General features: G+C 34.4%; 1 protein-coding gene across 1 annotated transcript; it reads left to right on the top strand.

The window, feature by feature from the left end:
* The first annotated feature begins 406 nt into the window (after positions 1 to 406).
* Positions 407 to 1376, top strand: LOC114490209 (olfactory receptor 1052-like). Its single transcript, XM_028504134.2, has one exon. The coding sequence runs from the start codon at positions 438 to 440 to the stop codon at positions 1374 to 1376; it is 939 nt and encodes a 312-aa protein (XP_028359935.1). The 5' UTR covers positions 407 to 437.
* The last annotated feature ends 12001 nt before the right edge of the window (positions 1377 to 13377 follow it).

Raw genomic sequence — 13377 nt, 5'->3', positions numbered from 1 at the left:
TTTGACAACAAGTACTTTTAAATCCAAAATGGGGAGTTCAAAAGAGTTTCATGGTAACATAGATTAAAATTTCAACCTCGAATAGTGTGCTTTATAAACTGGAATTTTTTACATATTTTAGAATAAAATTTATTAATTTCCCACCCCCTTCTCATTAAAACCAGCATTTTAAATGCACTCTGAAGCTGGAATGTTAATGTTTGCCTTTTTCTTCATGGAATTTCCTTATAGAACAGGCAAATCAGCACTGCCTGAAAAGACTAGGGACTTTCTAGTTAAATTTTTCCAATTTTATAGATGAAACAACCAGAGAAGAGAAGTCAAGAACTCAAGCCACACAGCTAGTTAGGGACTATCAGTAGTCTGATGGTGAAGAATGATTATTCTCCACTTATTCCTGTCTTCTTGTCATTAACAGGTTCCAAGAAAAAAACCACATGGCTGATGTTAATTTTACGATGGTTACTGAATTTATCCTTTTGGGGCTGACAGATCGTGCTGAACTGAAAGTGTTCCTCTTTGTGTTGTTTCTGCTCATCTATACGGTTTCTTTGGTGGGGAATCTAGGAATGCTCTTTCTAATCCACATAACTCCCAAACTTCAAACACCTATGTACCATTTCCTAAGCTGCCTGTCATTTGTTGATGCCTGCTGTTCCTCAGTGTTTGCACCCAAATTGCTGCTGAACTTCTTTGTTGAATGGGATACAATTTCTTTTTCTGCATGCATTGTGCAGTATTTTTTAGGGGGGTCACTCGTTACCACCGAGGGTTTTTTGCTGGCAGCAATGGCATATGACCGCTACATGGCCATTGTGAACCCTTTACTTTATACAGTGGCGATGACGAAAAGAGTTTGTGTTGGCCTGGTCATTGGATCATGTGTAGGAGGTTTAATCAACTCACTGTCACACACAATCGGCTTGGTGAAATTGTGTTTCTGTGGGCCCAATGTCATCCATCACTTCTTCTGTGACCTTCCCCCACTGTTCAAGCTCTCATGTTCTGATACATCCATGAATGAATTGTTAGTATTAATCTTCTCTGGCGTTATTGCCATGGTCACTTTCTTGACTGTGATGATCTCCTACATCTTCATCATCGCTGCTATCCTGAGGATTCACTCGGCCGCAGGGAGACACAGAGCCTTCTCTACGTGTGTGTCACACCTCACAGCTGTGACTTTGTTCTACGGCTCTATAAGTTTCAGTTACATTCAGCCAAGCTCCCAATATTCCTTAGAACAGGAAAAGGTGGTATCTGTTTTCTATACCCTTGTCATTCCCATGTTAAATCCGTTGATTTACAGCCTGAGAAACAAGGAGGTGAAGGATGCAGTGAAAAGGGCTATAGGGATGAAATGTTTTCCTTGTTAACTTTATACCATATGTGTCCTAAAGTAATACACAAACAAGTGCTTTTGATAATGATATCTCTATGAATTTATTTAAACTTGGGTCCCAAAGGCATCTTAGAGTTTATTTAATTGGAACCCTCCATTTTACAGTAGAAGGAAAAGGCTGCAAAGAATTACATTATATAGTACATATACCTGTTATTGTGTAAACTAACCTAAAAACTATATGATGATCTATGTTAGTTATGTCTTGACAATTATTTACATTTTAATTCCTGCATATGGGTAGAAATGACCATATATAGAAAGATATATAGGCACAAAACCAAAAAATTGAGAGATACAAACTAAATTTATAAATAATAAAATATATTTTAAATTGGTCTGTTTGCTGCACAGAAAACAATTTAAGATACTTTTCAAGCAAAAAATATCACATTGAGTTGTTCTACAAAACAGACAGATGCATGATCTTGAAATTAGCCTACACTCTTTCAGTCAGATATTGTTCAAAAGAAATCTAAACACTGGATGACACTCCAGAAAAAGAGCTTGGTACTAGATTACCTCCACACTCACAGTAGTTAGTCTAAATCAGCGGTCCCCAATACCCTCGTCCCTGTCCCTGGATTCTGCTGGCATTACTGCCTGAATTTTGCCTCCTGTCTCCCTCCCACCCCATCCTCGGTCTGTGGAAAAATTGTGTTCAATGAAACTTGTCTCTAGTGCCAAAAAGGTTGGAGATTGTGGGTATAAACCCTTTCCCTATTCCTGGACCCAGTTTACATTACCACACATGCAACTGAACAGGATGGAATGCCACTGTTTTACCATTTCACGTGAAAGGGCCCCTAATTCTCAGGTAAAACTTACCCTGAAGAATTTTAGAAAGGATGCCTCCATGGTGATTAAGGAATCATTAATAATCAGATGAATTTCCTCCTTTTCTTTTAGTATTTTCCAATATCCTAAAGAATATGTTTAAGGATATTCTTTAGACATAAAACAGAAAATTTCCTGAAGGTGTTCTAGAGAGGGAAAATATGTAAAACCAATGTTTTCCCTTTGATTCAAAGTATACATGCAGGTAGAAAAGGTACAGTCAGCCCATAATTACTGATCGTTCCATGGGGATCTTTTTTCCCTAACTTGTTATAAAATTTCCTATCTGGAAAATAAATATGGTATACTAGAGGACATCTTCATTCACAAACAAAATTAAGTTTAATTTTGGGAGTTTGCTTTAAATACTGAAATAAGTACAGGTGAATAAGCTAAGCAGCACAGTGTGACAGCTCAATGCTCTATAAATATTAACTCATGTATTTACATAGCAGCTAGATTGAAATTCTTTTCTCTCAGTGACAGCCCAAATCAAAAACATGAATGGCTCCCATATCTGTGAAGGGAGCAAACAGAAATACATATTATATTAGAAAATTATGCAAAGTAATTCATATAAAAGTTTGCCTCTTAGAATGAAAAACAACATCACCACCACCAATGCTGAGAACATCATAGAACATTCATATAGCTCTTCATGATTTTCTAAGATCATTTAATGCATTATTTGAAAATTGGGCCCATAAAGCTATATGTATGTGACTTTTATGTATGGTGAATTCATGCAAATGTACTTGTATGGAAGTTTTTATTTTAAGAATAAAATACAAATGTAATAATAATAATTAGTAAACATGGTTTTATATAGTTCTTCAAACTTTTAGAAAGCACTCAAAAGCTTATATTTTTTAGTATGAAACACAAGGAATAATATACAATCAAGTAGATTAAAACTCAGAAAAATAAATCAAAGTGTAATTTTAATAAATTCTCTTACAATATACACTCTGTAAAAGAAGGGTCTGGCCCACAGGGTGCAGATACAATAATAATTTATTAAGTGTGCATGTGTGGGGGAGGGGATTATTTTATGAAAAAGTGTTTAGGTTTTTTCAAATACTGACCTTAAACTTGTACTAAACTTGTATTATACTATTATACAGTAACTGGATGCTAAGATGAGAAATAAATTCTCTCTTCTAGGGAGAGAAGTTGTAGGGGAAGTTGCAGGCTGGAAATTGAAAAAGTAATACACCCTACATTCATACTCTGAAAGCAAATGAAGCTCCATCAAGAAGATTCAAAATATCCTTAAAGGCCCTGGCTGGCGTAGCTCAGTGGATTGAGCATGGGCTGGGAATCAAAGTGTCCCAGGTTCAATTCCCAGCCAGGGTACATTCCTGGGTTGCAGGCCATAACCCCCAGCAACCACACATTGATGTTTCTCTCTCTCTCTCTTTCTCCCTCCCTTCCCTCTCTAAGAAAAATAAATGAATAAAATCTTTTAAAAAAATTAAAAAAAAAAAACAAAATATCCTTAAATGATAAGTATAATTAGTCCATAGGAAATAAATGAAGACTTTTACTATAAAATATCTGATGCTGTGTCATCAATTGCCATGTGCACAGATAAGAATTGAGAATGACACTTGTAGCTCCAATTCCCTCACTTCTTACATAAAATTGGTTACTGTTCAACATCAACATTGGAGAAATCAGGACTCAGTAGAGGTCTGTCTCACAAAGTTTTCTTCTGAATCCTCAGAAAATCTGTATCAAATATGTGTGCATTTTCTATTTCATGTGTGCAGCCTTGGGGCTTGTGATTTGGAATCTGGCCTGGCTCATCAGGAAAATGAGGTGCTGGTAGCATGTGGGTTGGGTGTGGCTCCATCTGCATGGTGGGGAGGTTTGACACTTACTGAGAAGAAACCCGCAAGCCAATGCAACAAATTGACATTCCTAAGATTTGAGATTTGGTCTTGTGCTGTGAGCACACAATGATTATATAAACAGTAGCTTCAATGACAGTTTTCAGTTGTCCTCGTTCAAATTGGCCTCCAGACAAATTCAAACTCCCAGAATCATGGGCCTCTAAGGATCACACTGCCATCCCATCTAAACCATAATCTAATATAAAATAGTCCCTACAATACTCTCATGTTGTCTGCATTCCCTTACAAAATCAGCATTTATTAAATTTTACTAATTATATGATGACTTCTTAAAATTTAAGCAAGACATAAATCGCTCCTTAGAGTTTATGTCAATTGGTTTTACATGTCTTACGAAGTCTTAAGATTCATATATTCTCATTCTTCATCCTTAGTCTCCTGACATGTTAAGGTTTTGCTAGAATATGATCCTGGGTCAAATTTTTGTCACCCTGGGTATTTTCTAACATTTCCACTATTCTTTATGCAGTATGGCTTCAAACCCTATTATGTTTACGTTTTAAAGTGTCAATGTCCAAAGGCTGAATGCAATAAATGGTAAAAGACCACAGATTTTTGAATCACAGTAGTATTGTATCAAAATTACTATTCTAGCACTTCCTAAAGTGCAAACTTAGAGAACTTCTTTAGTTATTCTAAGTCACCCATAATATCAATCCTATGAATTCGAATATTTAATTAAATAAAAGCACATAATGATTGGACACAACATTTGTGAAATGCATGGAAAATACTAGGCATTTAGGCATTTAATAAATAGGAACAATTCCAGCTAGGATCCTTCTTTACATTTGATTGCTAAAGAAAAAGGAATACTCTTGTTAATAAAACTAATTATAATATTCCCTGAGTGTTAGTCTGTTTTCATGATTGCTTCATTTTAGAATAATTGTAAATTTTTACCACCTTTTATATCTGTGTGTGTTGGTTTGGATGAACTTGGCCTATCTTAGTGACCTATGTGTTGTGATTTGCCTCTTGCCCCTGTTAAAATGTAGCCTATTAGTCCATCCTGTATTTATTCCCTTTTATATTTTTTATCCTTTTCTCCAAGTAACCAATGTAGTATTTCTAAGAATTGCTTTTATGTTCAGCCAATATAATGACAAAAATGTTGAAATTAATATTTAATTCAGTGTCATAATTGGCTCAATTACCCCTAATAGTAAAAGGCAATCTAATTTATGAAAACACACACAAATTCTATTTAGTAATTACTTCCACCTCTTGGGGGTTGTTTCACATCGAAATATTACATATTTCCCATAATCACTACCAATAATATAGTTTAGAAGCACATGGTAATCAATAAATAAAATGAAATAGCACTCTTTAAAATTAATAATTATGTATGATGGATAATATGCATATATACTTCTTAATACTGGAAGAGTTAATTTTTAATAGGTCAACTTTTCTTTGTAGAATCTCATATAAGACAGGAACATCAACGGTTTTCTCTAAAGCAGAGAAAAGGCCAAATACATCCTTGCTACAATTTGGAAAGTTAGCACAGGGCCTTATTTTCCTCAGGCTTCCCTTGAGCTGTTTTAGTGAAGCTGAGTGTTCACAGAATCGCTAGGGATTCCATTCTCCAACGACCATAAGTCAAATATAAACATAAGTCAGAAGAGTAATAGAAAAAAAAACAGGTTTCCTCTCAATCCAGGTAAGTGTTATATTTAGTGTTCTAACAAAGAAGTCACAATGGTGTTTCCTGAATGCCTTTTAAAAACAACAGTTCTCAATACATGCTGTGAATGGAATGTGAAGTAAATTGATCTGCTTCAAATATATTCCAATTATTGAGATGATTAGTGGGTTTATTCCATCTTTCCTCAATTCTCTATATTTAAAGCTTCATACATTTATGTATATATAATGATACCAATTGCAAGAGCTGAATTTATTTAAAAGAATTCTTTAACATCTAAGATTGATTAATACAAACCATTGAATTTTCCTAAACATGAAGAAAGATCAATGACTCATTTGGCCCCATTATGAGAGCTAATTATTAGACTCAAAAAAGTATTGTATATAACAGACTTTACAGCAAAAGAAACACTCCATGAGGAATACAGTCCAGATGAAAATTATTGTTTATTAAATTATGACTAAAGAAACAAATATAGAATCAGTGAATTAAAAAAGTCATCCTCAAAGTAAAAAAATGTTTTGTGCCCATCAGTAAATGAGGGGGTCAAAAAACTGTGGTACATTCACACAATGGAATACCACATAGTAGAAAGAAAGAAGGAACTCCTACCCTTGGCAGCAGCATGGATGGAACTGGAGAGCATTATGCTAAGTGAAGTAAGCCTGGTGGTAAAAGACAAATACCTTGTTATCTCACCTATAAGTTGAATCTAATCAACAAAACAAACAAGTGAGCAAAACAGAACCAGAGTCATTGAAATAAAGAACAAACTGACAGTAACCTGACAGGAAGCGGGAGAGGGAAAATGGGGGAAAATAGAGGAAGGGTCAACAATGAACATGTATGAAGGACACACAGACAAAGCCAAAGATGGGTTGGATTAAGGGTGCGAGGTGGTGATGAGTCAGGTGGGGGTGGAGTGGTGAGAGAAACAGAGAGACAACTGTACCTGAACAATGATAAAAAAAATAAAAGTAAAGTAAGTGAAAGCAAAACTAACTAAATAAACTAAACCAAAAAAAGCAAAGAACTAAAAAATTATTTTAATCAACAGTCTATAGGTGAATAGAAGGTCCAGTCTCTATTTTCTTTACTTGTTTTATTTTGAATACACAGCAGTTAGAGATGATCTATGGTGTGACAGACATTTCTTACATATTTTCCTACATATTTTTCACAACTACCTCTTTAGGGAGGTTTACCGTTGAAACTAAGTTAGGCTAGGAAACTAACCCTTAGACTTGAAATCACAGCTCAATGTGGTGAAAAATGACTGATCAATCTTTTTAACCTCTGAATTTTCACCGAAAGGAATGACAACACAACTATTTTGTAGTATGACTTACAGTGTTTAAATTATTATTAAATGCAAACATCAAATTGCTGGTAGTAAAAGGTAGAAATCCAACTCCATGTCTTTCTCACTGTTCATTCCATACCAGGGAACTATTGTTCCCTCGGCAGGGGTTGTAGAATGCCATTTTCATAGGTGTTCAGTTAAAATAGTTTCAGCCATCAAGTTAATATGAGATGTGTTCTGCATTATTCCTTTCTCTCCTTGGAAACTCTCAGAGAATAGTAGCATATTATATTTTCCTGTTAGTCCCACAGTAAAGAAAGCTTTCCTTAAGAATCATTTAACCAAGTATTCCTCAAATTCACTAGGCATCAGAACCTTAATTTTCATGTATCTTGGGTAATGTATAAAGCCTGACTAAAATTAATTTAATTATCTGTCTTTTTGTGGGTAAAATGCTAGGTTGATATGCCATTTCATATGCCAAAACCATGTGCATTGTCCTGAAAATTAGGTTTGAAATTTTTTAATGGAAAGAATTAAAATATATTGAAAAGTTTCCTGATTCATTCTTAATTTAAAAAAGATCTCATGTGGACTAATATAAGACATTGGATAAAAAATGCTATAGGAAATCAAATGATGAAGTGATAAATATCTGCTGGAATAGCAAAGAATGACTTGCTGGAGCAAGCAAGTTTTAACAAATAAGTTATACTTTCATGAGACAAAATATTTGATTATTTTTACTCTCTTCTCTGGACACCTTTGAATGGCACTTTTCATTTTTATACAAAATATATTATGTTTTGTTAAATGTTATATATATGTGTGTGTACACACAACAGACACACATATTTACATATGTATCCATTGTTTTCATTGTTTAATGCATTTGTCATGTGTGTTTGTTATCAAAGTTAAACAGATGTCACAGAGAACATTTGTCTAGATGTCTCAAAAATTTTTCTATTAAATATTGAGTGCTTGTGCTTGATGTTAATGAGTGCTGTTCCTTGAAATATGAGGCCCTTGCCTTGTCTTCTGGGATCTGGACTATACTGTTATCCAGGCTCCAGCTCTTGAACTCTGTCAAACATCCCTATTAGGGCTCTCCAAGGGTATTTTAATTTCTTGAGGGCGCCTCAAGAAGTTGGCATAATGCCAGCTTCTAACTCCTGGTGCAACTTTCAGCCAAGTAAACTTTTGAACCAGGCTAAGATTTTATACTTGCAATAAATGGATTTACTGTGCATTATTATTGTTGACTTAAAACTATGCTGTTTTTCTAAAGTAACCAGCGAATTGAATTCACATATTTAAGCTGTATCTTTGGTTATATTTCTTTATTCTCTTATCTCCTGCAGACCCTTTGCAGAGGAGTAACATAAATGGCTGACAGAAACTCCAGTACGATCACAGAATTCATTCTCCTGGGCTTGACTGACAGGCCAGGAGTGAATGCTGTCCTTTTTGTGCTGCTCCTCGTGATCTATCTCATTACTGTGGTGGGCAATGTCTGGGTTATGGCACTCATTATGGCTAGTGCCCAGCTCCATTCTCCAAAGTACTTTTTTCTTTGCCAGTTGGCTTTCTTAGATTTCTGCTATTCTTCAGTCTTTATTCCTAAAATGTTACTGAACTACATAACGAGGCAGATGGTCATCTCCTATCTCGGCTGCCTCCTTCAGTATTCCTTTGTCAGCATGCTCCTGACCACTGAATGCTTCCTTCTGGCTGCAATGGCATACGACAGGTATGTTGCCATTTGCCACACCCTTCACTACAGAGGTCTCATGACTCCCACATTGTGCATGTACCTGGTGACTGCTTCCTACCTACTGCGTTGTGCTAACTCACTCACTCACCTGAGTAGCTTGCTCAGTCTGTCTTTCTGTGGGTCCAATGTCATTAACCACTATTTTTGTGATATGCCATTGCTCTTTCAACTTTCATGTTCTGACACCCAGTACAGTGAGGTTTTGTTTTCTATCCTCTCTGGAGCAACATCAGTGACTACCTTTCTGATAGTGGTTAGTTCCTATCTGGGAATCCTCCAGACTGTCCTGAAGGCACACTCAACAAGGAATATATATAAAGTTTCTCCACATGTGCCTCCCACTTAATGGTAGTAACTCTCTTCTACAGGATAGTAATATTTACTTACTTGGGAACCAGCTCTCGCTACCAACAGGATAGAGCCAAAATCCTGTGCTTGTTTTACACCCTTTTGCTGCCAATACTAAATCTTCTGATATACAGTGTGAGAAACACAGAAGGCAAACAAGCAATGACAAGAATGATTATGAGAAAAATATTTGCTCGGTATCCATAAATTTTCAAGCAGAAATATTTAAGAAATATTTACTGATGTTACAGGCAGGTGCATTGTTAACTACCTGTGGGGCTTGGAGAAAGGAAGCATGGTATTTTTAAGGGTTTTAGAACATGGTCATTAGACCAAAAATCACAAAAAAAGAAGCATATTAAATTAAATGTATGGGTGAAATAAAAGGAAATGGGTATCCTAAAATATAAAACTACAAATGAAGAAATTATTTAGGGATGTCATGGTAAAACCAGGAGGAATCCAGATGTCTTCAGATACTTCTTACACATGCAGGAAATTGTTAAGGTGAACTTTCTCAATAGTTTTAGGCTGTAATATAAAAGAACAACAAAAAGGAACTTCTCAAATCTAGTAAGTCCTTACTTATATACAAAGATACTTTCTCCAACAGTCACTAAAAGACCATATAGACAAGCAAGTATTTATCTGAAATTTGCTTTATTTGTTTCTGCACTTTGTGGTGATGTTTCTCACAACAGATTTTGCTTTTGGGAATTAAACCAGTCATTTAATGGAATTTAATGGTATGTGAGTGAATATGGTCTCTTTGTTTAGATCTATAACCAGCCTAAAGGTATGTGTTTGATTTTGTTGCTATTAAAAACCACTGTTAGAAGTGCACAGCTGTTAATAATATATATTAATTATGTGTTAATATACAGGTATATCTATATATCAATGTATATATATATATATATATATATATATATATATATACCTGCACACAGTTTGTATAAGATTAATGCATTAAGGTGTTGGATTCAACTGTAATTCATAGTGGCCAAACAATGTAAAATATGTAGGTATGAATACTACGTATTTAAATATTCAAATTTTTGCAGGGTTAAGCAACACAGTGATAGAAACATATTAGATAGAGAAATATGGAATTGAAAAGGACAGGGCACAGGTTATATTTCACTCATTGAAGAAAAGTCATAAAAAGAAGAGAAAGGAGAGGTTCGATTTGTTTTATAGAGGTTGGAGGAATACAGTTGTAAGAATTTTAAAAGCTTTACACTAAATGTACTTGAAAATCAAAGAAATATATCTTTAACAGTATCTTGATTACTTAGAAGCTATATGAAAGCACATTTTGACTCAATGTAATGAGATTTTATAATACATAACATACCAAGATCAACTGAAATGTGAAAAACATTATTTGGAAGATTCAACCCAAAGATGGCTGAGAATTTGGTGAGACTTTGTAGGGAGCAGTTTCAGTATGAGAGGAATGGTTATGTGGTTAGCCTCTAAGTATTTTGTTTTGTTTTGTTTTTTCCTTAAAATTAGGCATTCTGCTAATGACTCTTAGGTAGACTATAACTTATGAATTTTAAAGAACCAGACGTCCTGTTTTTGTCACCAGGATCTATTTTCAGAATAAGAGACATTCATAATTGAATGGAACCTTATAACCTGTTCAGAAAACCAAGTACTGAATAAGAGAAAGAAAACAAAAAGTTATATTTATATGTGTAAATGGGCCTTATTAGTCATTGGGTACTTAGTGGCATTCTGAATTTAAGCTCAGTTCTCTTTTCCTGCATATGGTGTTAAAAAGGAATTTTTTCCACTGTAAGATATCTAAGAAAGTCTGAGTGAGAGACACATTTATACTTTTATCAGACATCTGACCAGTTTATATTTCACCCAAGAAAACTAGTATTTTTAAGATTCATTCAAGTTTCTCAAATCCAGTATTTTAAACTAATCTCACTGCTATTCTTGTATTCAATTTCTATTTTTATATATATTTTCTGGATAAAAGTATTATGATACATTCTGGCACACAAGACAATACCTGGCAAGTGAGACAAATAACCTTAAAATAAGTTTCCTCTTTTTTTGTATCATTGCTACTATCTCAGTTCAGGTCTACATTTTCTCTAACCCTAACTCTTGATAAGTCTTCTGACTTCTTCCATTGCCTAGTTGCCCTTTAACACATCTCCATTTTTACTATCATGATTCATTCATTAGTGACACATACTGTCTCTCCTTTTAATAAGAAATCCAAATCATTTGAATTTTTTGGTTTTACATGCACTCCTGTGGCCTCTCCATTCTCCAACCATACACTAAGATTCTGTGTAGTAAGTGGCTTATTGTTTTCAATTTACCAGGGTGTAAATTTTTACTCCCTATGCTTGCATATGTCTTTATTTAGAATTCTTCCTCCTGCAATACAATAATAATTTTCAAAGACCAATGTGAAGAATTTCCACCTCTTTAAAGGTTTTCCTGAAAATTTCCTCAAGAATATTGGTTCCATTCTCCATTGTTCTATCATTGAACATAGTAGTATAAAAATGGATTGCAAAGTTTTGTTTTCACTTCCAACTCCTCTTCTGGGCTTCATTCTTGTGAGGAAAAGACTGCATCTTATTCATCTTCATAGCTTCAGAATTACTGGAAAAGTCAGTATCACATGAGAGGTGCTCATAGTAGGTCATTAATTACTGCAATGGATCATTTTCTTGCCTATAATATATTAGCATATTTGATAGTGAAATGTGAATAAATAAATTAAAATAATCTTAATAATTCAAAATATTTCCATCTAGTACAGATAAAAAACTCAGCCACTGGTTGGAAGCAGGGTTTCAATATTTAAAGTGATGGGTATACACATAGTAAACAGGCAGGAGGAAGTGTCCCTCCTGTATAGTAATGAAATAAATATTAATAAGGTAACTTGTGATTTATTAAAACTCTATAAAATATAGATCTTGGAAGATATAAGTGTGGGAAAAATTATGATGAAACCAATCATTAGGGAAATGCTCAGAGAAATAAAATTTTGCCTGACCACTCTAGAATGCTTCCCACAAATATGTAGAGGAAAGTTGGAGTTTTGGCCTCAAAATACTACCTGTGGTTATTCATCTAAAGGAAACAAATCAATGAGTATTCTGCATGACATTTAAAAACTAAACAAAGAAAACTTATGATTAATGGAATTGCCCAACAGTGGAGAAAATAATAAATGTGGATTAATGCCTGTAATAGATTACTATAAAGTTATTTGTACTAAGAACACAAAACAAATAATGATTGACTACCTATTAAATTATCAATAAAACATGCAAAGTGTTTTAAATACATATAATATAATATTATCTTCACAAACACATGAGGCAGATATTATCATCATAACTTTGCAGGTATGGACATGGGATCAAAGAGATTAAGACATTTTCACTTGGCCATAATGCTACTTAATATTTTTGGACAGAAACTCAGAATTATGGTTCCCAAATCTAAATATTTTTAACTATAGTGTGGAGTCTTCATTTGAAAAGTTATAATTACAAATATTTGGAAATTTAAAAGCACTGAAAATATGTGCGACAGAGTCTTTATCAAATTAAAATTATTGGGGTGATGTTGATTAATAAGAGTATAAGTTCCAAGTTTTTTCTTAACAGAGAAATGTCAGTGTGCACATGAAAGTGGAATATGTTGTCAGACCCTGATTTGCAAATGCCATCCTCCCTGGGGAAGTGATTGTTTCTGCAGCTGAATCTGGAAAAATGTAAGATGTGCCTGGAACATATTGTGCAACCAGAATTTAAGAGGTGGAAACAAGCAACCATAAATGACAAGAACATGTCCAAAAAGCAAAGTACACAGGAACTATTTGGTAATGGTTTCATTAGCAAAGCTAGAACAATTGGAGCAAGAAAAATGATGGTAGTATTGGATAACAAACCCAAAGAACAAAATCATCCCCAGCTAGTACACATTGGTCAAACCAGCTAACTCAATGAACACAAACACAGAAAAGAATGAAAAACTCTTCTTTACAGAATCATTTCAGTGAAAATACATGGAGCTCAGTCCAGGCAGCTCAGTTGGTGAGAGTGTCATCCTGATAGGCCAAAACTGCAGGTTCAATGCCCGGTCAGG

Source organism: Phyllostomus discolor, chromosome 6 (assembly GCF_004126475.2).
Source record: "Phyllostomus discolor isolate MPI-MPIP mPhyDis1 chromosome 6, mPhyDis1.pri.v3, whole genome shotgun sequence".
Classification (NCBI taxonomy): Eukaryota; Metazoa; Chordata; class Mammalia; order Chiroptera; family Phyllostomidae; genus Phyllostomus; species Phyllostomus discolor.
The sequence above is the reverse complement of the archived record's forward strand: the minus strand, read 5'-3'. Positions and strand labels throughout refer to the sequence as shown.

What these genes read in the sequence shown, in the direction of transcription:
- LOC114490209 (XM_028504134.2), top strand. Translation starts at nt 438, where the DNA reads ATGGCTGATGTTAATTTTACGATGGTTACTGAATTTATCCTTTTGGGG.